This window comes from Callionymus lyra, chromosome 3 (genome assembly GCF_982586985.1).
Source record: "Callionymus lyra chromosome 3, fCalLyr1.hap1.1, whole genome shotgun sequence".
Lineage (NCBI taxonomy): Eukaryota > Metazoa > Chordata > Actinopteri > Syngnathiformes > Callionymidae > Callionymus > Callionymus lyra.
Genome location: NC_141820.1, coordinates 21,310,697 through 21,337,469, shown reverse-complemented (window position 1 = coordinate 21,337,469; position 26,773 = coordinate 21,310,697). Strand labels below are relative to the sequence as shown.

Here is a 26,773-nt window from a genome sequence, read left to right as displayed (position 1 = left end):
TTTTTATAATATTCAATTGATTTTACTAAAGGCCAAAGCAAGAAGAAGATTGGTGTGTTGTTAAAATAGCATTTATTAAAGACTCTCATCTGTATGACATTTAATAATCAGGCCCGCAAACCATTCGTGGCCCTGACTTTGGATGTAGCCTTACCCTTGCCGACTTTGCCAAATGTATGAATAAATACTTAAATACTAGGTCGGCTCAGTGATCAAAGGTCAGGTCATGGAGTGTCTGAGGCTCGTAGTTGACTCGAGTGTAACTATCGGCCGGAGTTTTTACTGGCTTCTTCCAGTATCGCTCCAAACCCAGAGCCAATGACAGTGTCATGGCTGCCACCTGTAACACACAGACGTCAGTTATTTGAACAGTTTTGTAGAATTCTATGTTGCCACTTGAAGTTTTTACGTTTGGATTGCCCTGTAAATCCATGATCCATTTGAAGGATACTTCACCCCCTATAGAAAAGGATATAAGGTATGTGGCCTACTACTTTTCTTCCTCAGTTATCTTGTGCTGTCTGAGAGAGTTCCGGAATGATACTGCCCCCTGTTGTCCTAGTAAAGGTACTTGAACTTAACTATTACTGAAATTTGAAACACTGATTATATAAATACAAATTAATTTATATAAATTAAACGGTAAATACCAAGATGATTGAAAACAAGCTGCTCGGCAGGGGTCTGCGCCTCTCCTGTGGCTTCTATTTGAAGTTTAATCCTTTCATTTCATATATGAATGCGTTTAAAGTATTTAAATTTACACTGTAAAAGAAAAATATGGCACGTCTGCAGGAGTGTTGACTTACCGCTATTGTGGCAAACGCCGAAATGATTCCGATGCGAAGTTTAATGGGAAAGCTTATGTAACTCTTCAGGATCGGACCGCAGGGCTGTCACAAAAAAAAAAAAACTCTGTTATAACAACATTTAAAGATGGATTTAATATACAGTATACAGTTTACTTTTGTAACACTTCAGTGTTGTTTTTTGTATTTGCCTCTTGTTATCTTTCAACACTTGTTTCCTAGTCACAGTATACGGAAAGTTGTTTTGTTTTTTACAAAGGTATGACTCATCTGTGGGCACGTTTAAACCTCAAAGTACTGAACACTCTCCGCACCTTCCGAGATGCTGCCTGGCTGCATGCTAATGCCCGCTATTCTTCCGCCTACACACAGCTATGTTCAAAAATAATAGCAGTGTTTTTTAAAAAGTAAATAAAGCCCAAAATCCTTATAATATTTTTTATTTTCTTTCATTAGGAACACTGCACATGGTATTGCACAACAAATCATAAAGAAAAAAGTATCAATATTTATTTACTTTGCAGAATATGAAAGAAAAGGTGATATTTCTGTGTTCAAAAAAATAGCAGTGTCGGCATTTCTCATTACAAAATCGAATATTTACTAAATAAACCCTGAATAACCCCTGTTTTTGATAACTGCTGCACATCTGTGCTGCATGGAGTCAACCAACCTCTGGCACATGTCTTTTTTGCAACAGTGGGACTTTGCGGAGCCTTCTTGCTGGTAGATTAGCCTCACATTAGCGTCTTCTCATTGTCACAGCACTCACAGGTACCTTCAGACCATCTCTGATCTCCCTGGAGTAGACCCTTGGCTTAGTCTTTGCCATTCTGACTATCCTTCGGTCCATTCGAATGGTAGTCTTACGTTTTCTTTCTCGTCTCTCTGGTTTGTCTTTCCATTTGAAAGCGTTGGAGATCATTTTAGCTGAGCAGCCGATAATTTCCTGCAATTTTTTATACGTTTTCCCCTCTCCAATCAACTTTTTAATCAAAGCACGCATTTCTTCTGTACAACGTTTGGCACGACCCATCTTTCAACAGTTTTCACAGAGAATTGAATGCACTACATGTGCTGGCTTCATCTTTAAATAAGGGCCACCTGATTGAAACCTGTTTCTTTCACATAATGAATGATCTCACTGATTGAACTCCACAGTGCTAATTTTTTGAACACGCCCCTTTTACTTAATTAGTCAATTACACAGACCCAGTAGTATTCATATCATTAAAGTTGGGTCTGTTGGTTCCTCTGACTTTACTAGACCTGGTAAATTATTTTCTATTTATTATTATGTTTTATACCAAAAACAGTGATTTATCTGGTTAGTCATGTTGGACTGCTATTATTCTGAACATAGCTGTACATCCACATATGCTGGCAATTTTAAATAATTACAAACCAAAAATAAACGGCACTAGTTTAGTCAAGATCATAACATAATATACTGTATGTATCAAACATTGATGCAGCTTTTTTACGAGGTATAACTAACATTAATTTGGAACATTCTTTTTTTTATTAGACACACAGATACAAATGTTACCTCAGAATGAACCCAAACTTGATTGAGGTGTTTGTCCGAGGGTTCCGCAAACACACAAAGTTGATCAGTGCTGAAGCTGCTAAAAGAAACAAAGTTTGAAGACTTTTAGATCAGCTACATTTATGTGCTTTTAAAGACATCTGATGTATTTATGACCAGGAGATGGCTAACATGCTAACTCAAAGAAGATAAATTGACGAAACGTGTTTGCTTTAATATATTTAAAAAAGAGCAAAGTTAGTTTGTTTTTTAAATGTCTGTCTGGAACTTGGAATAAATTAAATGTTCAGGAATTTTTGATAGTGTTGCGGTGATCAGCTGTTTTTATGATGGTGTCCAGGAACCATCTGGATCCAGAAATCTTTTGTAGGATTATTCACCATCGTGTATGGAAAATTAGGAGTCTTTCAAGAATCAGCTTTAAATGTGAGGCTTAATAATAGCTGTCTTTCATTTTTTCATTATCTAATATTATTTTTTACTTACTTAAGATCCTACCTAGTGTCGGCTAGTTGGGGCAACTGACTTACCTTGGATGCTGACCTGCATTTAGGGGAGTGGGAGATGGAACTTTGCAGATGCACGAGACTGGGAAATGATGGTCCCAGTCCTCAAAACTTTTTAATCCACAGCATGAGTCCTAAAAAAAACAAACAAATGAAGACACCTTAAGTTTTAGTTCTGACAAATGTTGTTGTTGCTAAATAGTATTTCAATTAAGTTCAATGTGTTTCTTTAACAGCTGTCTCTAACTAGGGCAGGTTGAGGTTTCCTGCCAACAAGAAATGGAACATTTGGTCGGTGCAGCAACCAGCACCGCAGCTTGAAAGCATGGTGGGATTGTGGTGTAAATGTTCACTCTTCGCACGTAACTAATGTCTTTGATGTTACAAAACCATCATGTCATGTCAAGCCAAATCATTTGTAAAAGTAAAGTGGCATTTTCACACCGAAGTTTGCAGTTTGTTGAGTTCACTCTGGATGTCAGGTTCTGCTTGGTAAAGTGGGGTTACGTTCAAAAACACCTTGTCAACAGCACCATCTATCTGCAGAGGACAGAAGAGATACATTTAGTAAAATAGCAACAGTTGCTTTGCGGTTGATTCTTGGACCACGGGTTGAGGGATTTGTAACTTAAAAATTCAGTTAAATTAGTCCAAGCTCACTTTTCTGCATGTCTTTTATCAAAAAATTATCTGCATTTTGTGATTAACTGATTTATGTGTTGTGTCACTCCTGTTCCTATCCCAACCAAAATATACAGAACATATATTTGTATTGCAGTATGTATATTTTACCACAATCATAAAGAATCAGACATCAAGTGGAGGGCCATAGAACATCATCTCACAGGCCACAAGAGGCTGCAAGTTTAAGGTTTACAGATACCTCAGCCTGAACCTTTAGAAGCGGAGACGCCTTGATCAGCAGAGCCAGGAACTCCACGAACACCAGAGCCGCGAACTGAGGGAGCACAAGGATCTTGTTGAGCACAGTATTCCGAGGTGTGGAACCAAAGGCTTCACGCACCAACAGTAGCAGAGGTTTGACGTCCAGTGATGCGGCACAGACGCCCACTATCGACACCAGGACTGTGATCGGTCCGAACACTTGCAAGATCAATAATCCATCACTAACGGAAAGATCGTCAAACAGCTGGAAATAAATTACAATGGAAAGAATTTGAGAAATTATTACCGGATAAATATCCATTTATTGAATTCAAAGAAAAGAAATCTAAAACTTGAAAAAAATAAACAAATTGTAAATAAAAAATATATACAAGAATAAATGTTTTTATGACAATTGAAATGCGGGACAAAATATTATTAATATATTAAATGATTTAATTCTATGAATTTATTACATTTTCGAGTCATACAGTTTGCGAAGTGATTAAAGTCATAGATTGGCAATAAACAAAATTCACAATTATGTTAGATTTTCTACTTTTTAGTGACAACTGTTAGATTTTCTTCGTTTATTCACCCTTTCCTTTTTTCATTTATTAACCGAAAAATCTTTCATCATTTGATTTTTAAATAGACATAGATCAGTTTGTCAGCAGAATGCATGTAGTATTTGTGGTCGCACATCATCACCTCAGCCACTGGTATGTTTCCGTCCACGGCAAAGAATCCACAGCCGATCATCACCGTGCCGGACACCTGCGGGACGAATGGAAACTCACATTAGAAGAGTCAACATTCCTCTCTAACTGCTCCACCTCCCGAGAGAGAAGAAGATCAGCTGACTGCTCAGAATCACAGACCTCATCCATCTCCACAGAGATTTAATCCGGAGTTCACAAGACGTTGCAGAAAAGTTTCCCAGCGACAAAGAGGAAACATGAGGATTTAAAAAATGGATTGGAGGATGTAAATAAATTAACAACATAACATATTTATTTGAACAACCTGTCAAGTCATGTAGTATTACCATAGATGAAAAGTTACTCTCAGTTTGTATTGTTGTTTATTTAGTTTCTAGATTTTGTCTTTTAAGTCATTTTAAAGAATATTTTTGGTTCGTGTACAACCACACCTTGAATTATTTAAACATTGTGTTTAAATGTATAATAAAAAAATTGTTCAAGATTTTTTTTTAAGGGATTGGGAAGGAGCAGATATAAGAATGTTTACTATTATTTCTGCTTTATTTCAATATTATTCTTTTTGTTTAAATGTGTGACTGCTTTTTCTCTGACTGATTTTAATCTAAAACTTTTTTATTCAACAGGGTATTTCTTATTTTCATTTTATTGTCCAGTTATTTTTCTCTTTCCTATTAGCATTATGTTGGTATGTTTTAAGTAAATTACAAATGTCAAGCAGTTACAAGTCAAAATTACAGATTTATATTTCATTTTCTAGCATTACACTAAAATAAGCAACCATTATCTTTAAACATAACAACATAAACAGATGCATTCTTTAAATTTACAAAACTGATCCATTTTATTTTTCTTTCAAGTTGAATATTTGTCCATGTACATTTTGTTTTGAATGTTTTGAATTGTATTTATTGTGCAGTATTATTTAATTCATTACCATAGACAAACAGCAGGCTTGAAACTGTATTTAATACATTTTGTATTTAAGCTATTAGCATTAGCTCTAGAATCAAATACAGAGATCTAATCATTAAAACACTAAAACAAATTAAAGATATTTTTAAAAGAATTCATTTTTTCGCACCCTTTTTTATCCGTGTATATTTTCAACATATGTTACAGAGTTTGAACTTTTCCCCAGATATAAATAAAGTGGTAAATTAGCCATTAGCTTACCAACAGTAGCACTGTGACACAAACATCCAGTCCTTGCAAGTAACTCCTGCAGCGAGCCATGACGCCCGTCTGAGTGCCGAGCTAAAATAGAAACATGGTCAACAGCAGAAATGTGTGTGTGTGTCTAAGAGTGTGTGTGTGTGTGTATTTGATAGATGTTGTTTAAAGTGTGCGCGATGAAGAACATGACCAAGTTAGGAAGGTCGCCTGTGCAGGAGAGAGTGCGCTATGATAGGAAAGGGAAATGAGGAGATGAGGGAACAAGGATTTAACAAGAGGAGGAAATGAGAGGACATCAATGTTTTTTGGATGATCCACAACATAGAGAACTGATGAAACACACGGATGATGAGAAGATACGGAGTAAACGGGAAAATATGTAACTAGTACAAAAAAGTCAAAGTGGAAAAAAAAGTGTAAACCAGAAGAAATGAATTGAATCACAGGTAAGAAAAAGATGGAATAAATTTTAGGAAGGAAGAGCATGAAAAGCCTAGAAGAAGGAGCGACTAAAAAAGAATAGTGGAATAATTAAGGAAGGTTGTGTAAGGAAATGACAACTTTACTGTAATCAATCATCTAGATTTAACACACATTTCAAATAGTCACTTGATTAACTCATAATCTTACATATTTAATTCATATTAAATAATCCTATTCTTTCATTGCATTCACTGACTGCTACACAAGGCAGAGGTCACAAAGCCTTGCACACACAGAAAGATTAAACAATCCCAGACTCCCAGCAAATCTGTGGACACCTGTTTGAAAACTCACACTGAAAGAAACAACAGTCCAGCAAGAAGCTGGGAACAAACTCTCTCTAGAAAACAACAAACCTTCGGTAAGTTTCCACTACGATCACGTGCGACGGCCATCTTAGAATCAAGTGTTTACAGTTACTGACCAATCCTACATGTACATTTGACTAGAGGCGTTAACCTGAATATTCTACTATAAAGATCCACCCTTTTGTGAGATCTTTGCGTTCTGGCATTCGAAGACGTCTGCGATAGATCTCTCTGCTTGCTAGCGCCCGTGTTCACGTAAGTTTGTCTCTGACTTTTGCATAATTCACTAAACGAGCATTTTTCTTAAACTCATCCATGTGTCTGTCCTTCATTCCACCACCACGTACGAGGCTGGGGAGGGGTCGGTTCATTGGAACACAAAAACCCCTAACAGTACTGTGCGAGTAGTAGCAGAGCCATTGTGCAGCCTAAAGCCAATACGTTTTTAGGTTGAAAAGCTTGCCCCCCCTAAAAAAATGTAATGCCCCCCTTAAATGTTTTTCTGCAGCAGGGTCTGATTCTTTGTCCAACACTGTGATCGTGCATCCAAAACATTCTGTCTCTAAACTTCACCACGTGGGCTGTTCCTATAAAATACACTATATATATATATATATATATATATATATATATATATATTACCAATCTCATCCTTCCTGTTCTTCTTCAACTCCGACCCTTAACCCTGCGTCTTGTCTGTTAGTCAGAATTACTGTCTATGAATTCAATTCAACTAATAACTAATCATTTTCTTAAAATATAGTTCTTTGTTCACTGGGCTGATTCATTAGTGACTATTGTGCCCAGTTTGAGAAAGGAGTTTGTTTCCACTCAAACGCTTATTATAGTTATTCAAGATGTTGTCCTGTTCCAAAAGAGCCAAACATTCCATTAACAACACATTGATGACAAACAGTAAGTCACATTTTTTCTTGTAAAATCACCACCTAGAAACAGCCCTTTGGAAACATGTGTGTAAATGAATATTATTATTTTAGTAAAGTATTGTTTATGATCGTCAACAGAAAACTTTTATAACATTGGATTTGCAAGTCTGTCTCCTTCAAGACAAAACCTAGTGCTTGAGATGATATAAGCTTAGCTTGTAAACTTGCCTTTTGCATTATTATGCAATATTTGATTTGTTGTTGTTCTTGAGTTGTGTACAGAAAGTTATTCTTAAGTTTAAGTTCAATTTAATTTTAATTTTTGAGTGACTATTAAAATGTTCAATATATTATTACTTCTGACTGTTTAGTTACAATACCATCCCAAGTAGAAACAAGTTTCTACTTTTGTTCATCATCTGCAGTACATGGCAGACAAACGATCTCTTTTGATTCGAATAAAATGTTGGCTAGAAGATTTTCGCACAAGTATATCGTGTTAAAAACAGGGATAAAGAGACAAATCGACCATCAGCACCTGAATGCAGCACAATATACCGCTGTCTTATATTTTTCTGAAGGGCTCCATCTGCTGGGAAAATGTGGAAATTGCATGGAAGTAAAATTGACGTTAAAACGTTTTTACAAATGTATTTTTCAGGTATTGATTCAGGTTCTTTTGTACATTTATTTTTGTACTTTCATTTCTTTTGATTCTCTTAAAGGTGAGAGTCACAGAAACATGACGTCAGTTCCATCAAAGTCAAGCTGCAGGTTCAAACCTTTTGTGATCGCATCCTTAAAACACACTTAATACAACATCACATGATGACTATTTGTAAATGACCTTTATCTCAGGAATATAATCAGAATACGCTGAAACCCAAACACGTTAAACAGTTGCAGGTGAGCCACACATTCTAATGACGTCAGAGACGATCAGACAACGCGATTATGATGATAAGTTACTGGTTAACAGTTTCTATTCTCGTTAAACTTCATCTGAAGATGTTTTAAATTTTAAATAATCCACTTGTGTGATTCATATCAGACATGTTTAAAATTAACAAATATAAACTGTTAGTTTGAATTCATGTTTTCATTTGTTTTTGTTTTTTCATGATCACAGAAATGGAGAAATTTAAGTCTTGTGCTTCATTTAAACATGATGGACATATTGAAATGGAGGCATGGAAAGGGATGAACCCGTCTGAATTCTTTGTTGATTTTGATGAACAAAGGAAAAGGGCTTGAATTCGTGTCAAGCACAGATTCTTACACATGAATATTTTTGTGCACCATTTGGGTTCGAATGAATGACCATTTTTAGTAGGAAATCAATGCAATTCTTAGTATATACATGTCTGAACTTGTCTGCAGTGGAGGATGAGATTTAACAAAGGCTGACACTGAGCTTAAGACCAGGTCTCATGGACATTTTTGGAAATTACTCTCAGAGGAAAATATGCTCCTCACTGACTGACTCTAGTTATTTATGTAAGTCAGTATTTATATGAAGATGATTAAATCCACACATCCTTCCATCATGACTGATTATCAGTCCATTCACTTCATTCAGTGCAAGTCATCTGAGTGAACAACACGTCCTCACACCCAAGGCGTCATACGTCCTACGCCGTGCATTTCCCCTGGCGTCACTAGGGTGCCGTTACAGGGGGGACAAAAACATCGGTATTCGCCTACCCGGGTCACCCAGTAATATACAGAGCACCCCCCGACGTCGGATTCAAACGACCCGGGTTACATTTGACGCGTCGCCCACCTCTTCGTTGCCATGGTAACGTGACGTGTTGCTGTTGTCCTTTGGCTACCGTAATTCTACAACTATGAAGCGCACTTGAAATGTTTAATGTCAACAGTGCGATTCTAACCCCGATTGTGTTTAACGACCTCAAACCACTTTAAGGAGGTACAGAGTGAATATAAATCGGTAAAAATGCTTAATTTTAATTTTTTGAAGCTTGGATTGTTCACACATCGCGGAAGTCAACAGGCTCTCGCAGATTAATACATGCTTAAAAGGTCCTGTAAAAGTGACTATATTGTATATTTGTAGGTGTTTCAACTCCATAATGTTGACATTGTTTTATGAATGAGTAAAATAAAGTCTGTGCTATTTCGCGTGATCCTCTTTATAATCCGGTGCGCTTTTCTATGAAAATAGAATCTTTCATTGAGATTGCTTCTAGGACATATGTTTTCTTTTTATTTAGCTGCGATCATGAGCGTCTACATGACGTTTGTCAACATTAATCGCGATCCTGCAGAGGTGACGTCACACACGCTAATGAACTGATCCTGCAGCGGTGACGTCATACCACAGGAATAAAATGAGATATTGTGCTTGTTTGTTTAAAAGCGCCATGAATACAATTGTAGATATGCTTGTATAAAGACCAAGTTAAGTTTAGTTTAAATTTAGCGTCAGCTAAAAAGTTTTCAAATTGCCGCACACGCCCCTTCCTCCAAACCTCCGGATGTGACGTCACACTTGTTGACAAAGATCGATAGCATTTTGCCTCACGTTTGTGCAGTAACTTGACGGAACCAGGTGCGCGTCACTCGTCTATTGAGGTAAGATATCATTATTGCTTTAAGACTCAGAAATAAGGTTTCATTGCGTGTAATGTAACTTTCTGTGGTGCGTTAACACGAGAGCTAGACCTGGATGCTCACCGGTTGATGTGGTGGGGACTTTTTCCTGAAGTCAATCACCATCTCCCTTGTCTTACCGGTGTTTAAGCAAAGGTAGTTGCTCTCACACCAGTCAAGAAAGTCCTTGATGACTGACCTGTACTCCAGCTCGCCCCCCCCCCCCAGACACGCAGCCCACAATGGCCGAGTCGTCGGAAAACTTCTGGAGGTGACAGCTGCTGGAGTCATAGGTAAAGTCCGCCGTGTAGAGGGAAAAAAGGAAAGGTGACAGCACTGTCCCTTGAGGCACCCCGGTGCTGCAGATGCTGCAGTCCTGCAGCCTCACATACTGCGGCCTGTTGGTGAGGTAGTCCATCGTCCATGCTGCCAGCTGTGTCCCAACTCCTGCGTCCTCCATCTTCTTCCTTAGCAGCGCCGGCTGGATGGTGTTGAAAGCACTTGAGAAGTCAAAAAACATGACTCTCACAGTGCTACCGGCGGCTTCCAGATGAGTCAGTGCCCGGTGCTGCAGGTAGATGACGGCGTCGTCCACCCCCATCTTTGGCCTGTAGGCGAACTGCAGCGGATCCAACGCAGAGCTCACCGTCGTGCGTAGCTCGCGGAGTACCAGCCTCTCCAAGGTCTTCATCAGATGGGAGGTCAGGGCGACTGGTCTGAAGTGGCTCGGCTCCTTCGCGTGCACCGCCTTGGGAACCGGAACCACACAGGAGGTCTTCCACTGGACCGGGACCTTCTCCAGTTTGAGGCTCAGGTTGAAGATGTGTGTGACCAACTCACAAAGTTGATCAGCACAGTCCCTGAGCAGTCTGGGGCTGAGTCCATCTGGTCCAGCAGCTTTCCTGATCTTCAGTCGCCTTAATTCTCTCCTCACCTGTTCAGATGTAACAGAGAGAGGTGGCTTTGGGGGGTTGGGCAGCTGAGGCAGTAGGGCTTGTTGGGGGGGAGAAACATGGCTTGGAGGTGAAACAGTTGGGGGGAGGGGGCTGAGGCAGAGGAAAAACAGCTTTGTGAAGAGTGAGGGGCAGAGGTGGAGGGGGGAGGGGGGCCCTGATCAAACCGGTTGAAATACTGGTTAAGTTCAGTGGCCCATCTTTGGTCTCCCCCTGCTGTGGCTCTGGCTCCACTCTGGCCATGACCTGAGATGTTCTTCAGGCCTTTCCACACATCCCTTGTGTTGCCCTGCGCCAGTTGCTCCTCCAGTTTCCTCTTGTATTCGTCCTTGGCCATCCTGATCGCCTTCTTGAGTTCACGCTGGACCTCCTTACGCTCCTCTCTGCTCCCTGAAGCAAACACCCTCTTCTTCTTGTTCAGCAGAACTTGAAGTTGCGGGGTCACCCATGGCTTGGTGTTGGCAAAGCACCGCACCTTGCGGGTCGGCGTGACGTTGCCCTCACAGAACTTTATGTAATCCGTGGAATGGTCATTGAAGGTGTCGATGTCATCACCATGAGAGAACAAGCTCCAGTCTGTAGACTCAAAGCAGTCTCTCAGCCTCTCCTTGGCTTCATCATTCCACATCTTAACAGTTCTTTTCTGTGCAGGCTGTCTCCTCACCATGGGAGTGTATTCAGGTCGCAGACGTATCAGGTTGTGATCAGAGCGGCCGAGGGGGGGTAGGGGGATGGAGGTGAAGGCACCTTTTACATTTGCATATAAAAGGTCCACAGTCTTGTCCTCCCGGGTGTGGCACTTCACGTATTGTGTGAAGGTGGGAAGAATGGAGGAAAGTGAGGCATGGTTGAAATCTCCGTTAATGAGCAGGAGAGAGTTCGGGTGTTTGAGCTGCAGGTCCGACACTGAGGCGCTCAGCCTCTCGCTCGCTGCGGCTGCGTCCGCAGAGGGAGGAATGTAAACAGTGAACACAATCACATGTGAGAACTCCCTTGGGATGTAATACGGGCGGATGCCCACCGCAACAAACTCTATGTCCTTAGTGCACACTTGTTATTTAATGGAGACATGCGCGGGATCGCTCCATCTCTCATTAATAAACACCGCCACTCCTCCTCCTCTCCTCTTTCCGTCCATGTCCCGGTCCGCACGCACCATCTTGAACCCCTCCAGGGAAACAACAGAGTCCGGGGTCTTCTCAATCAGCCAGGTCTCCGTGAAACATAGAAGGCTGCTCTCACGGAAGTCTCTCTGATGCCGGGTCAGCGCAGCGAGCTCGTCCGTTTTATTCACGATCGAACGTACATTTCCCATTATGATCGATGGAATAAAGGGACGGAACCTACGCTTCTTCTCTTGTTTCATCCGACCTGCTCTGCATCCGCGTATTTTCCTCTTAATTTCCACGGGAATCGTCCATTCCGCGCTGAGAGAGAGAGCGGTATTGCGCAACCCCAACAGCTGATCCCTTGTGTAAACAATAGACCCGCTGAGCGTGTCTGCCGAAGGAGTTCCAAAAAGTGACGAAAGTAGTAGAAAACCGAAGGCAAAAGTTGTAAAAGTGGTCTCGTTTTGTGCACAAAAGTTTTGGCCCCAGTTCATTCCCAGCGGCCCCTGGGGGTCTAAAAATGAGCATGATAGTTCACACTAGCCTCAATATCAAGCCTCTGTTAATTAATGTACATGTTATTGATTACTATAATGTATGATTATGTTTGTACTTATGCAATACATATTATTGATTACATGTGATTATAGATGTAATTATTCAACTAACTTTTAACTTTTGACACTGGATAAGCTATTAACTCCAATATGAATATTGTTCATGAGCATTACAGGTTTCATATCAAACAAATGTTCACAGATCGTCACAAATGTCACGAGTAACCATCAGAGTGAATCTGCACGACGTTGATGGTCTCGTCCTCAGCGTAGACTTGTGTGTAGTAGTTTCTGGTCCGAGTCATGGTTCAAGTGACGTCATGCTGACTTGCTGCTGCTCCTCAAAGGCTCTGAAGATCCTTCAAAGCCTCACCAGTCAAGCCCATGGTGCATCTTAAAAGAATAAGACAATAAGAATGATCAGCTGTACTTCTGTTCTTCACTTGCTAAATAAACTCTTACCTTGCTGTGACGCTGCCATGCGAGACAACTCTTTCAGGGAATCACAACGACTTGACAGAGACCAGAGGTGGTTCATCTCTTTCTCAAGAATCTTTCACTTCCTGCCGTCTCCTTACTGCCATAACAACGTCGAATCCTCTTGGTCTGAAAGTCAACAGAACCTGGAAAATATTGTATTAATGAAGTGGTATGATTCCGATCATTTGAAGTGTAAAATCTATTGAAAAAGACTCTTCAGTCTAGTGTACCTTCCACCTTGACGGGCACGACCAAGTGTTTCCAACAACAGAAGCCAGAAAACCTTGACCATAAGCGTCAGCATGTCAGTGCTTCCTGCCACAGAAATGTATTGATCATTATTACCAAACATGACTATTTTAATGACCAAAGTGTGTATGATGTAACATCTCACCTGCTTTTGACATGTTGACCCCTTCCACCTCCGATGGTTAGTCCAGCACCTGATATGCAGCACTCCATCTCACCTAGAAAAGAACATAGAATTGCATTTTAGATTATTTCCATGATGGGATGTGCTGTGTGTGTTCACTATGTTACAAATATTACTCACTTACTTCACATTTGAAATCATTTGTCAGGAACCACAGAGAGAAAGGTTTCATGTCTAGCAGGTCTGGAGTTCTGGGCAGTTCTTGCAGGTCACTTCCATGCAAAAACAAAACAAAAACATAATAGTGGTCCCTTTTAATATATAATAAATCAATAAATACAAGCAAGTATACTTGATCATTCAGAGATAAGCTCTGAGATGTTTCCTTCATCCATTGTTTGATGGTGTTTCCATCTGGTTTACCTCTTTATGCTGGAATTTAAAATACTTTTCATTATTATTTTATATATATTCTTTCATTTAAAGAAAACAACAAAAGATCAAATCCCTCATCCAAAAGGGTTAAAATAAACGTATACTTATATACATAAATACGATAAATATGTCATCTGTATTAATATGCGGAAGTGATTAGTGATTAGTTTTAGCGAACTAGCTCTCGTGTTAAGGCACCACAGAAAGCTACATTACACGCAATGAAACCTTATTTCTGAGTCTTAAAGCAATAATTATATCTTACCTCAATAGACGAGTGACGCGCACCTGGTTCCGTCAAGTTACTGCACAAACGTGAGGCAAAATGCTATCGATCTTTGTCAACAAGTGTGACATCACATCCGGAGGTTTGGAGGAAGTGGCGTGTGCGGCAATTTGAAAACTTTTTAGCTGACGCTAAACTTAAACTAAACTTATCTCGGTCTTTATACAAGCATATCTACAATTGTATTCATGGCGCTTTTAAACAAACAAGCACAATATCTCATTTTATTCCTGTGGTGTGACGTCACCTCTGCAGGATCAGTTCATTAGCGTGTGTGACGTCACCTCTGCAGGATCGAGATTACTGTTGACAAACGTCACGTAGACGCTCATAATCGCAGCTAAATAAAAAGAAAACATGTCCATAAACGCAATCTCAATGAAAGATTCTATTTTCATAGAAAAGCGCACCGGATTATAAAGAGGATCAAGCGAAATAGCACAGACTTTATTTTACTCATTCACAAAACAATGTCAACATTATGGAGTTGAAACACCTACAAATATACAATATAGTCACTTTTACAGGACCTTTTAAGCATGTATTAATCCGCGAGAGCTTCTTGACTTCCGCGATTCGTGAACAATCCAAGCTTCAAAAAATTAAAATTAAGCATTTTTACCGATTTATATTCACTCTGTACCTCCTTAAAGTGGTTCGAGGTCGTTAAGCACAATCGGGGTTAGAGTCGCACTGTTGACATTAAACATTTCAAGTGCGCTTCATAGTAGAATTACGGTAGCCAAAGGACAACAGCAACACGTCACGTCACGTTACCTTGGCAACGAAGGGGTGGGCGACGCGTCAAATGTAACCCGGGTCGTTTGAATCCGACGTCGGGGGGTGCTCTGTATATTACTGGGTGACCCGGGTAGGCGAATACCGACGTTTTTGTCCCCCCTGTAACGGCACCCTAGTGACGCCAGGGGAAATTGCACGGCGTTGGACGTATGACGCCTTGGGTGTGAGGACGTGTTGGAGTGAACATGTAATTACTTACGTTGAGCAAATTTGATGAAGGTAGATCTTTTGAACTTGATCATTAGAAAAGTAGTTCGCAAACCGAAAAAGTGTGAGCACCACTGGTCTAGATGTATACTTTTTTTCTCTTTAGCAAACATTCAGTGGAAATGAGTTTATGGGGAAAGACAGCTGTAAAAACTGCAATGGAATTAAATTGATGTTGTAAATTCTGCAAGAAAAAGAAAAAAAATTGTCATTCATAATTGTGTGAAAAGGCAGGAAGCAGAGCTGGAGGTAGCAGAGATGAAGATGCTGAGGTTCACTTTGAGAGTGATGGATCAGGAATGAGTCAATCAGAGGAACATGTTGGATGTTTTGGAGATAAGGTCAGAGAGAATGAGATGTTTTGGTCATGTACAGAGGAGGGATAGTGAGTAGTAGCAGGTAGAAGGATGCTGAGGTTGGAACTGCCAAGCAGGAGGTCTAGAGGAAGACCAAAGAGAAGGTTTATGGATGTAGTGAAAGAGGACATGAAGTTGGTTGTGGCGACCCCTGCTGGAAGTAGCCTAAAGGAAAAGATTGTGTGGATACACAGAATAACAAAATATTTTAATTTCTTAAATTATTTAACTAATTTACATAGACTATTTTAAATGATAACAAGAAAACAGGAAGCAGTGAAAGAAGAAGAAGAAGTAATGAAACGTAACGTGTTCCTCAGTTTAACATTAGTCTGTCGGTTACATTCAATACACGAGTTTGTTTGTTTGTTCCATTTATGCACTTTGGGTCAAACATTCAAGAAATGTTTGAATTATTTAGACAACACGGGTTGAAGTTGTGCAAGAGTCATAAGAAACAAACGTCAAACAGATTTATGCCAAAGCAAGTTTATGGTCTAGAAAGGCGCTATATAAATAGAGATTATTAGTATTATTATTATTATTATTATTATCACTACTACAGTTTACACACGTTTTATTCACCAGAACTTTCCCTGATCCACTGTTAAGGTTCTTTATAGATAGGAATGCAAAATATTGAAAAAATAATGATATAAAATGAATGATAAAGAGCTACTAACTTTTGAAAAGGTTCTAAAATGCAAGGCAAGGACAGCAGTTTAGTAAATCACTATTTGTCGTCCGGAATGGCCGAAACAAAAAGGTGATTCGTACGCGGACCACACGCGGACCACCCGGGAAGCTCCGAGGCCCTTCATTTCGACAGAGACATTGCCGTCTGCACGTCTGACCTGCTTTATCATGAGGAGGAACAGGAGAAATTCCAACAGCTGTAAGATCATATAGAGGGAAAAAAGAGTTCAAAATCCTACTTAAAGATCATATGATAAATAAATTCTTGAAAATACAAGAAGAAATAAACATATTTTTAAGGCATAGAAAACTCATGGATTATTAGGCCAAACACTAAGTATAAATCATTGATACCATTCTATTATATTGATAAATAAAGTCGGATCTCTACTTACGTAGAATGCGGCAAAACCAAGGAGAAATCCCAGAACAATCTTGAACCAGGGGTGAATATAGTCTAAGATCAACCTGCCACAAGTCTAGAATAAAGTAGTGATTTGGTTAAAGTAGTGGTTGTTGAGTCGATGTTGTCAGTGGAATCATTACCTCTCCGTAGATTTGCACTGGACCGCTGCTTCCCTGAAACACAGAAGCAATGTGGTGCAGATATTGAGCGACCTTGACGTCTCAACAAACAACATTTCTTCATTAGTATTGTGGCATTGAATTTTTCCTTTGCTTCATTCAGTCGTTCTCAGCAGTCTTGATGTAAAACGTATTTGTAACCTGAGTTGCTCTTGTGTCCCTCCATCTTTTTGCCCACGAAACAACAAGTACCAAACTTAAAGGGCAACTAATGTGTTGATTTAAGTGTGTCTTAAATAGATCTTGGACTCTATTGTACTCATCAGTATGTTTGTTTGTACAAAATCTCTTTTTATTGATATATTTACACAAATGTGTTAAAGCCACTGAAAACGTTGTTCTGGAGATTAAATCTTGTTTACTCAAACCACAACCACTCTGCCGTGATTGGTCAAGCATTGATGTTCGTCACCGCGCGTCATCAACCCTGAAGTCACCACCTTCAAGGGACTTGTTGTATAAACAAAGCGGGGCGTGATTACAGCTGGCTGGAGGAGGTGTGAAGCCATTGTTAGGTCATAATCGACTCTGCTCTTGTAACCTTTTGTTCGCTGAGATTTCAGACGGGGGAGAACTTTATAAAGTAATAAGTTCAAAAGATGGTCATGATGAGAGACTTGGTGCATCTTGGAGAGGAAGATACTTTAATTACTTGATATGAAAGACATATTAGCTTCCAATACGAACCTGTGGTCGATGAATGCAACCATCTCCAGAGCAGGAGCAGTTGTCAGGGATGTTGTCGCCCCAGTCTCTGGCACTCGCCAGTCCACAGCACCTCCCCTGCAACAGAAGATGTGAACAATCACATGTTCATGTTCACACGTTCACCCCAAAAACCCTCAAAGGTCCACTCCACGTAGCAGTGTTTTATTTTTGTTCAGAACATGGTGACCTTACATACATTCACAAGGTTTAAAGAAGATGTTATGCAGATAATAACCATACATTTACTTGGGGTGGACTTAATATATTATAAAAACAGGAAAATGTTTTATAATCCATGCTAATGTCATGGCTAAAGTAAAGGGTGTTTTTCTGAGCTTTAGGCATCTGTCAACATTGATTAACTCTTGTGTTATTTGTAATAACATGGTAATTACTAGACAGTGCGTCCACTTTACTCAAAGCTCAAAACATCCACCACAAAAAAAACAACATTAAAAAGCTTTTAATGACTTACAATCGATGATCATAAACAGTAATAAAAATTACTGTATTGAAGGTGTGAATCATTCATTTATTTTCCAACTCCTTTTCAACTCAATTCTCATACCGTCCCTGAACTATTAATAGCCTTTTCAGTCAGTGTCACTCGTTGATCCAGCAGAGGAGAAACAGTGTAAGTATACGAAGATATAAAAAGAGTATTTTACCTCACTCTGTACAATGTCAAGCATGTCCCGCCACTCAGATAACTTTAACATTAGTTCCCTCACAGAGTCAGGGTCATCAAAGAGCTGTCGAATCTGTAAGGACAGAATAGGGAACAAAAACATATTTATAGATATTACAATTTAGGTTGTAAAACTGTTGTACATGATATTTACGTAGTCTCCGAAAAAGAAAAAAAAGATTTATATCATGGATGTTTTCAAAAATAAGGACGTAAATATAAATACCTTGATACCTTCTGCATGAACCATGAATCCAAGGACAAGACATCCCACCAGTGCCAGAGCTTTGAGTCCTGCAGACTAAATATTCACACATTTATTAGATAATAGGATGATGAAATACTGTGTTAGGAGTCACTGGTGTACATACTATTTTAAGGAGGAGTACTTTCTCATTGCATACTGCATGGATTCCAAGCATGGAGACAACAACGGCACTGGCATACAGCCAACACCACAACGCAACACTCGGCTACAGCAAGACAAGATCAGAAAATAATATTACACTGTTTCAAAGTTCTACTTCATGCATGCTTTGGCCCTCCAGCAGAGCCCCGCTGATGGTTTATCCCCTGGAGCCCGGCCACTGCGAGACAAAAATGCACTCGCACCCTAGCAGTTGGGAGGACTATTCTTGTTTCTACTCTTTGAAACCGTAGTGTTGTGCTGGGGCGGCGACATGTCCTGAGCTTTAATTGCACCAAGTTTGTCTGACTTTGTGATCCCAACATAATTGTGACATTTGTGTAGGAAAACGTTGTGTTGTGTCCTCATGGAGGTGATCATCTATCAGGTGGCCAGCACCCACAGAAGCTCCTACCTCCTGTATTGTCTGACTGAGCTCCAGCCACAACATCAAGGCATGCAGCATCTTCGTGTTGGCCGAGTTCGGAGAGGAGTGCAAGACTCTAAGGCATTCTCCCTAATCCTGGTTACGTAGATGGTAATGATGTCAGGCAAACAGCTACTTTCTTCACAGAGAAGTCATTTTGGTTTTATGAATGCATGCAAGGCACTCCAAGCCAAATCCCACAGTTCACCCACTTGTGACTGAGGTTTTTTTGGAGGGCTTCCTCGCAGTTAAGGGTTCCTGCCCCCTGCTGGGTGGCAAGTGCATTGTTCTTTCTCGGCCCTATTGGAAAAAACATCGGGAAGCTCTGCGGGGTTATGTTAGGTTTATAAAACATCCTTTAATATTTGTATTGTGTTTGGTTTCTAACAATTGGTTTTAAGGTGCAATATTTAATAACTGCAATAAATTAATCTTTGTGTCTCACCATGGCTTTAAAAATGTTTTGCACCAAGTGATTTATACAACAATTTAGAAGAACAGATTTGATACCTTAACTTTTCAATTTCAATTTGTCCTCAACTTCCTCATGCTTTAAAAAAAAAACAAGGTGAGAGGTTTCACTGAGCTTGCTCATGACCTCAAAACAGCAACTTCCTCATCATTTATTTGACTTTTAGTCAGGCATTTTGATTTGTTGGTTTTCTGCAAAGACTTAAGGTGTTGAGAAAGTAGAAATCTTGATTTTAGAAACACTAAATAGCTAAACTAAATGCCACATATCTAAACATCTTGTAACCTTTACAGTGGAAACTTTTTTTCAAGAGCAACAAGAATACTTACATCTATTTCACCGTGTGTTTTCACCAATCCTGCAATCATGAGCCATCCAATGATCTGAGGGGAGAGAGGGATGCTTGAAGAAAAGTTTACCAATTAAATGTAGCTTTGATACACTTGATGATGGTTAAAGTCCAGAATTTACAACAGACAAGCAGTTTATTCGTTTAATATCAGAATATATCAATTGTAACTTGAACTGTGATAAGTCTCACTTTAAATCTTGACAATTTTATGTATACCGGTAATTATCAGGTTTCTTGAGGACTAAAATTATTTTTTAATTCATAGTGAAAGCTCCCCAGTTAATTTATTTTCTTTAAAAATGATTGTTGCAAGTTATTGGCAAACTAAATCTGAACACTCAAGAGTTCATTAAGTTTGATTTTTAGATGTGATCTGATCGTTTAAGTCTCAAATCATTATGGTTGTTGTTTTTGTCAACTATTCATCATTTACATGTTCTAGCAAATTTTAATATAATTTTTCCACTTACTCCAAACACAGCATTGAAGATGAATAAGATGATTTTGAGGCACAGATTGACTTTTCCCATCTTCAGGTTCAGTTGTTCGATGCGTTTCTCAAAAGACTCGCCAGAGGTTCAACGTCAAACTGTCGAATGGAATTATGAACAAAGTTTTTAAATAATATTTTTGATTCATTCATGTTTAGATTTTAAATTAAAGCGCATCCTATAGTTAAAAATGACTCAGTAGTTAAGAAGGCAAACTCACCCGGTCTTCTGTTGCAGCAGAGAGAGAGAGAGAGAGAGGGTGACGCTCAATCTAGCAGTTATTATAAATACAAGGGGGTGGTCCCTACCCTCCCCTTTTATCTTAACCTATACTGACACGAACCAACATATCCATAAACAATTGCAATACTTAAAGACAAATTAAAGTTTTCTTTGAATTCAATTTTTAACTCTGTTTAAACTCTTAAATCTGGTCAGCCATCTGACTTGATGTGGCCTATATAAGGGTTAAGACGTTTTTTATAATATTCAATTGATTTTACTAAAGACCAAAGCAAGAAGAAGATTGGTGTGTTGTTAAAATGGCATTTATTAAAGACTCTCATCTGTATGACATTTAATAATCAGGCCCGCAAACCATTCGTGGCCCTGACTTTGGATGTAGCCTTACCCTTGCCGACTTTGCCAAATGTATGAATAAATACTTAAATACTAGGTCGGCTCAGTGATCAAAGGTCAGGTCATGGAGTGTCTGAGGCTCGTAGTTGACTCGAGTGTAACTATCGGCCGGAGTTTTTACTGGCTTCTTCCAGTATCGCTCCAAACCCAGAGCCAATGACAGTGTCATGGCTGCCACCTGTAACACACAGACGTCAGTTATTTGAACAGTTTCGTAGAATTCTATGTTGCCACTTGAAGTTTTTACGTTTGGATTGCCCTGTAAATCCATGAAACACCAATTATATAAATACAAATTAATGTATGACAATATAAATGAAGCGGTAAATCCCTAGATGAGTGAAAACAAGCTGCTCGGCAGGGGTCTGCGCCTCTCCTGTGGCTTCTATTTGAAGTTAAATCCTTTCATTTCATATATGAATGCGTTTAAAGTATTTAAATTTACACTGTAAAAGTAAAATATGGCACGTCTGCAGGAGTGTTGACTTACCGCTATTGTGGCAAACGCCGAAATGATTCCGATGCGAAGTTTAATGGGAAAGCTTATGTAACTCTTCAGGATCGGACCGCAGGGCTGTCACAAAAGAAAAAAACACTGTTATAACAACATTTAAAGATGGATTTAATATACAGTATACAGTTTACTTTTGTAACACTTCAGTGTTGTTTTTTGTATTTGCCTCCACACTGGCTTCCCACTAAGCCACATATCTCTTTCAACACCCGTTTCCTAGTCACATTATACGGAAAGTTGTTTTGTTTTGACTCATCTGTGGGCTTTTTAAACCTCAAAGTACTGAACACTTTCCGCATCTTCCAAGATGCTGCCTGGCTGCATGCTAATGCCCGCTATTCTTCCGCCTACATACATCCGCATATGCTGGCCATTTTAAATAATTACAAACCAAAAATAAACGGCACTACTTTAGTCAAGATCATAACATAATAACATGTATCAGACATTGATGAAGCTTTTTTACGAGGTATAACTAACATGCGTTCATTTGGAGGAACATTCTTTTTTTTTATTAGACACACATATACAAATGTTACCTCAGAATGAACCCAAACTTGATTGAGGTGTTTGTCCGAGGGTTCCGCAAACACACAAAGTTGATCAGTGCTGAAGTTGCTAAAAGACACAAAGTTTTAAGACTTTTAGATCAGCTACATTTATGTGCTTTTAAAGACATCTGATGTATTTATGACCAGGAGATGGCTAACATGCTAACTCAAAGAAGGTAAATTGACGATGCGTGTTTGCTTTAATATATTTAAAAAATAGCAAAGTTAGTTTGTTTTTGAAATGTCTGTCTGGAACTTGGAATAAATTAAATGTTCAGGAATTTTTGATAGTGTTGCGGTGATCAGCTGTTTTTATGATGGTGTCCAGGAACCATTTGGATCCAGAAATCTTTTGTAGGATTATTCACCATCGTGTATGGCGGAGTCTTTCAAGAATCAGCTTTAAATGTGAGGCTTAATAATAGCCATCTTTCATTTTTTATCTAGTATTATTTTTTACTTACTTAAGATCCTACCTAGTGTCAACTAGTCGGGGCAACTGACTTACCTTGGATGCTGATCTGCATTTAGGGGAGTGGGAGATGGAACTTTGCAGATGCACGAGACTGGGAAATGATGGTCCCAGTCCTCGAAACTTTTTAATCCACAGCATGAGTCCTATAAAAAAAAAACAAATGAAGACACCTTAAGTTTTAGTTCTGACAAATGTTGTTGTTGCTAAATAGTATTTCAATTAAGTTCAATGGGTTTTTTTTAACAGCTGTCTCTAACTAGAGCAGGTTGAGGTTTCCTGCCTACAAGAAATGGAACATTTGGACGGTGCAGCAACCAGCACTGCAGCTTGAAAGCATGGTGGGATTGTGGTGCAAAAGTTCACTCTTCGCACGTAACTAATGTCTTTGATGTTACAAAACCATCATGTCATGTCAAGTTCATTTGTAAAAGTAAAGTGGCATTTTCACACCGAAGTTTGCAGTTTGTTGAGTTCACTCTGGATGTCAGGTTCTGCTTGGTAAAGTGGGGTTACGTTCAAAAACACCTTGTCAACAGCACCATCTATCTGCAGAGGACAGAAGAGATACATTTAGTAAAATAGCAACAGTTGCTTTGCTTTGGGGTTGATTCTTGGACCACGGGTTGAGGGATTTGTAACTTGAAAATTCAGTTAAATTAGTCCAAGCACTTCTTTCTTCATGTCTTTTATCAAAAAATGATCTGCATTTTGTGATTAACTGATTTATGTGTTGTGTCACTCCTGTTCCTATCCCAACCAAAATATACAGTACATATATTTTTATTGCAGTATGTATATTTTACCACAATCATAAAGAATCAGACATCAAGTGGAGGGCCACAGAACATCATCTCACAGGCCACAAGAGGCTGCAAGTTTAAGGTTTACAGATACCTCAGCCTGAACCTTTAGAAGCGGAGACGCCTTGATCAGCAGAGCCAGGAACTCCACGAACACCAGAGCCGCGAACTGAGGGAGCACAAGGATCTTGTTGAGCACAGTATTCCGAGGTGTGGAACCAAAGGCTTCACGCACCAACAGTAGCAGAGGTTTGACGTCCAGTGATGCGGCACAGACGCCCACTATCGACACCAGGACTGTGATCGGTCCGAACACTTGCAAGATCAATAATCCATCACTAACGGAAAGATCGTCAAACAGCTGGAAATAAATTACAATGGAATGAATTTTAGAAATTATTACCGGATAAATATCCATTTTTTGAATTCAAAGAAAAAAAAATCTAAAACTTTTTAAAAATAAAAAAAAATTGTAAATAAAAAATATATACAAGAATAAATGTTTTAATGACCATTGAAATGCTGGACAAAATATTATTCGGACAAATTAAATCTGGGCGCAGTTTTAGTGCCAATCAAATGAGGTCTGAATCGGCAGATCTGTTGTGTGGAGTCCCTCAAGGTTCTGTTCTGGGTCCTTTATTGTTTTTGCTGTACTTGATTCCCCTCGGTAAAATCATTCAGAGATTTCCTGATGTTTCTTACCACATTTTTGCTGATGACATCCAGCTCTACTGCTCTTTTGATCCAACTGAGCCCCAGAGGCTGAACAGCTTAGTCAATTGAAAACACTCTACAGCTAAATGTGGACAAAACTGAAACTCTGGTGATTGCTCCTGATGATAAGGTTCCAGGGTTGAGTCAGTACTTGGGTGACTTAGGTCAGTCTGTCAAGCTGAGCCTGAGAAACCTGGGTGTTGTATTTGATAAAGACATGTCTCTTGTTCAACATTGCAGAAAAATGACCAGAAACTGTTTCCTTCAACTGAGAAAAATCTCTAAACTTGGGAAAATGTTGTCGGAACATGATCTGGAGCTTGTAATCCATGCGTTTGTTTCTTCTCGTCTGGACTATTGTAACAGTTTGTTTTCATGTCTTAACAAGAAGGATCTGTCTCGCCTGCAGTTGATTCAGAACTCCGCATTGAGAATTCTGACCCGCTCTAGTAGAAGAACTCACATTTCTCCGATCCTTAAAACTCTTCACTGGCTTCCAGTTTCTTTCAGGATCAACTTTAAAATTCTGGTTCTTACTTTCAGATCTATTCATGGTCAGACTCCTCCTTACATCACTGATCTGATCCAGCCTTACACCCCAGCTCGGGCTCTGAGGTCTGTGGCTCAGAATCTACTTATGGTTCCACGCACACGACTCAGGACCAGAGGAGAGAAATCTTTTCAGGCTGTTGCTCCTAAGCTTTGGAACGATCTTCCTCTCTCTTTGCGCTTGATGGATCTACTGACTCCTTCAAGAAACATCTTAAGACGTTTTTATTTGTTCAGGCAATTCCTTGATTTTCTGGAACTCCTGTTGTGTTATCAGTTTTATCTTGATCTTTAAAATATATACTTTATTGAATATTGTTTTGATTGTTTAAGCGCTTTGTGACCCTGGTCTAGAAAAGCGCTATACAAATAAAAATGACTTACTTACTTACTTACTTAATTCTATGAATTTAATACATTTTCGAGTCATACAGTTTGCGAAGTGATTAAAGTCATAGATTGGCAAGAAACAAAATTCACAATTATTTTAGATTTTCTACATTTTAGTGACAACTGTTACATTTTCTTTGTTTATTCACCCTTTCCTTTTTTCATTTATTAAAATCTTTCATCATTTGATATTTAAATAGACATAGATCAGTTTGTCAGCAGAATGCATGTAGTATTTGTGGTCGCACATCATCACCTCAGCCACTGGTATGTTTCCGTCCACGGCAAAGAATCCACAGCCGATCATCACCGTGCCGGACACCTGCGGGACGAATGGAAACTCACATCAGGCTCAGAAGAGTCAACATTCCTCTCTAACTGCTCCACCTCCCGAGAGAGAAGAAGATCAGCTGACTGCTCAGAATCACAGACCTCATCCATCTCCACAGAGATTTAATCCGGAGTTCACAAGACGTTGCAGAAAAGTTTCCCAGCGACAAAGAGGAAACGTGAGGATTTAAAAAATGGATTTGAGTATGTTAATAAATTAACAACATAACCATAGACATATTTATTTGAACAACCTGTCAAGTCATGTAGTATTACCATAGATATAAAGTTACTCTTGTTAACAGTTTGTATTGTTGTTAACTTAGTTTCTAGATTTTGTCTTTTAAGTCATTTTAAAGAATAATTATGGTTTGTGTACAACCACACTTTGAATTATTTACACATTTTGTTTAAATGTACATTAAAAAAAATTGTTCAAGATTTTTTTAAGGGATTGGTAAGGAGCAGAAAAAAGAACGTTTACTATTATTTCTGCCTTTTTTCAATATTATTCTATTTGTTTCAATGTGTGACTTGCTTTTTCTCTGACTGATTTTAATCTAAACAAACTTTTTAATCAACATGGTATTTTTTATTTTCATTTTATTGACCAGTTATTTTTCCCTTTCCTATTAGCATTATGTTGGTATGTTTTAAGTAAATTACAAATGTCAGGTAGTTACAAGTCAAAATTACAGATTTATATTTCCTTTTCTAGCATTACACTAAAACAAGCATTATCTTTAAACATAACAACTTAACATAAACAGATGCATTCTTTAAATTTACAAAACTGATCCATTTTATTTTTCTTTCAAGTTGAATATTTGTTGACAAATAGCAGGCTTGAAACTGTATTTAATACATTTTGTATTTAAGCTATTAGCATTAGCTCTAGAATCAAAGACAGAGATCTAATCATTAAAACACTAAAAGAAATTAAAGATATTTAAAAACAAATTCATCTTTTTTATCCGTGTATATTTTCCACATATGTTACACAGTTTGAACTTTTCCCCAGATATAAATAAAGTGGTAAATTAGCCATTAGCTTACCAACAGTAGCACTGTGACACAAACATCCAGTCCTTGCAAGTAACTCCTGCAGCGAGCCATGACGCCCGTCTGAGTGCCGAGCTAAAATAGAAACATGGTCAACAGCAGAAATGTGTGTGTGTGTCTAAGAGTGTGTGTGTGTGTGTATTTGATAGATGTTGTTTAAAGTGTGCGCGATGAAGAACATGACCAAGTTAGGAAGGTCGCCTGTTCAGGAGAGAGCGCGCTATGATAGGAAAGGGAAATGAGGAGATGAGGGAACAAGGATTTAACAAGAGGAGGAAATGAGAGGACATCAATGTTTTTTGGATGATCCACAACATAGAGAACTGATGAAACACACGGATGATGAGAAGATACGGAGTAAACGGGAAAATATGTAACGAGTACAAAAAGTCAAAGTGGAAATAAAAGTGTAAACCTGAAGAAATT

At 38.9% G+C, this 26,773-nt stretch overlaps 3 protein-coding genes across 7 annotated transcripts; all 3 read right to left on the bottom strand.

Annotated features, from left to right (window-relative positions):
• Window positions 1–55: 55 nt before the first annotated feature.
• LOC148083819 (23 kDa integral membrane protein-like) lies at window positions 56–6,390 on the bottom strand. 2 transcript variants are annotated; one of them, XM_087786994.1, is made up of 9 exons: window positions 5,648–6,390; window positions 4,461–4,526; window positions 3,889–4,014; window positions 3,748–3,822; window positions 3,309–3,404; window positions 2,889–2,998; window positions 2,359–2,437; window positions 810–893; window positions 56–340 (listed from the first exon to the last, which is right to left on the bottom strand). In XM_087786994.1, the coding sequence occupies exons 1-9, from the start codon at window positions 5,705–5,707 to the stop codon at window positions 206–208; spliced, it is 831 nt and encodes a 276-aa protein (XP_087643120.1). In that variant the 5' UTR covers window positions 5,708–6,390; the 3' UTR covers window positions 56–205. The 2 variants fall into 2 exon arrangements, with proteins under 2 accessions (XP_087643120.1, XP_087643119.1); XM_087786993.1 differs by having other exon boundaries at window positions 2,359–2,434; window positions 5,648–5,722.
• A 5,804-nt stretch (window positions 6,391–12,194) lies between these two features.
• Window positions 12,195–20,635, bottom strand: LOC148083818 (tetraspanin-8-like). 4 transcript variants are annotated; one of them, XM_087787004.1, is made up of 14 exons: window positions 20,300–20,437; window positions 19,807–19,860; window positions 18,544–18,645; window positions 18,399–18,473; window positions 18,153–18,245; window positions 17,464–17,559; window positions 16,738–16,770; window positions 16,587–16,670; window positions 16,179–16,388; window positions 13,595–15,323; window positions 13,432–13,504; window positions 13,268–13,352; window positions 13,020–13,180; window positions 12,195–12,950 (listed from the first exon to the last, which is right to left on the bottom strand). In XM_087787004.1, exons 1-9 carry the CDS (start codon window positions 20,357–20,359, stop codon window positions 16,218–16,220), a joined length of 768 nt encoding a protein of 255 aa, XP_087643130.1. In that variant the 5' UTR covers window positions 20,360–20,437; the 3' UTR covers window positions 12,195–12,950; window positions 13,020–13,180; window positions 13,268–13,352; window positions 13,432–13,504; window positions 13,595–15,323; window positions 16,179–16,217. The 4 variants fall into 4 exon arrangements, with proteins under 4 accessions (XP_087643130.1, XP_087643131.1, XP_087643129.1 ...); XM_087787003.1 differs by lacking the exons at window positions 12,195–12,950; window positions 13,020–13,180; window positions 13,268–13,352; window positions 13,432–13,504; window positions 13,595–15,323 and adding an exon at window positions 20,541–20,635 and having other exon boundaries at window positions 16,218–16,388; window positions 20,300–20,418; XM_087787005.1 differs by lacking the exons at window positions 12,195–12,950; window positions 13,020–13,180; window positions 13,268–13,352; window positions 13,432–13,504; window positions 13,595–15,323 and having other exon boundaries at window positions 16,211–16,349.
• A 361-nt stretch (window positions 20,636–20,996) lies between these two features.
• Window positions 20,997–26,533, bottom strand: LOC148083817 (23 kDa integral membrane protein-like). The gene is made up of 9 exons (XM_087787002.1): window positions 26,342–26,533; window positions 25,212–25,277; window positions 23,535–23,660; window positions 23,394–23,468; window positions 22,950–23,045; window positions 22,533–22,642; window positions 22,013–22,091; window positions 21,450–21,533; window positions 20,997–21,137 (listed from the first exon to the last, which is right to left on the bottom strand). Exons 1-9 carry the CDS (start codon window positions 26,399–26,401, stop codon window positions 21,003–21,005), a joined length of 831 nt encoding a protein of 276 aa, XP_087643128.1. The 5' UTR covers window positions 26,402–26,533; the 3' UTR covers window positions 20,997–21,002.
• Window positions 26,534–26,773: the final 240 nt, after the last annotated feature.

What these genes read in the sequence shown, in the direction of transcription:
- LOC148083818 (XM_087787003.1), bottom strand. Translation starts at nt 20,359, where the DNA reads ATGGGAAAAGTCAATCTGTGCCTCAAAATCATCTTATTCATCTTCAAT. An exon ending in AAACACACGGTGAAATAGAT is followed by an intron (nt 18,646 to 19,806) that starts GTAAGTATTCTT and finishes GTCTTGCTGTAG; the next exon opens with CCGAGTGTTGCGTTGTGGTG. An exon ending in AAGTACTCCTCCTTAAAATA is followed by an intron (nt 18,474 to 18,543) that starts GTATGTACACCA and finishes GTGAATATTTAG; the next exon opens with TCTGCAGGACTCAAAGCTCT.
- LOC148083817 (XM_087787002.1), bottom strand. Translation starts at nt 26,401, where the DNA reads ATGGCTCGCTGCAGGAGTTACTTGCAAGGACTGGATGTTTGTGTCACA. An exon ending in TCAAACCTCTGCTACTGTTG is followed by an intron (nt 23,469 to 23,534) that starts GTGCGTGAAGCC and finishes GTGCTCCCTCAG; the next exon opens with TTCGCGGCTCTGGTGTTCGT. An exon ending in TTCTAAAGGTTCAGGCTGAG is followed by an intron (nt 23,046 to 23,393) that starts GTATCTGTAAAC and finishes TGTCCTCTGCAG; the next exon opens with ATAGATGGTGCTGTTGACAA.
- LOC148083819 (XM_087786994.1), bottom strand. Translation starts at nt 5,707, where the DNA reads ATGGCTCGCTGCAGGAGTTACTTGCAAGGACTGGATGTTTGTGTCACA. An exon ending in GAAACATACCAGTGGCTGAG is followed by an intron (nt 4,015 to 4,460) that starts GTGATGATGTGC and finishes ATTTATTTCCAG; the next exon opens with CTGTTTGACGATCTTTCCGT. An exon ending in TTCTAAAGGTTCAGGCTGAG is followed by an intron (nt 3,405 to 3,747) that starts GTATCTGTAAAC and finishes TGTCCTCTGCAG; the next exon opens with ATAGATGGTGCTGTTGACAA.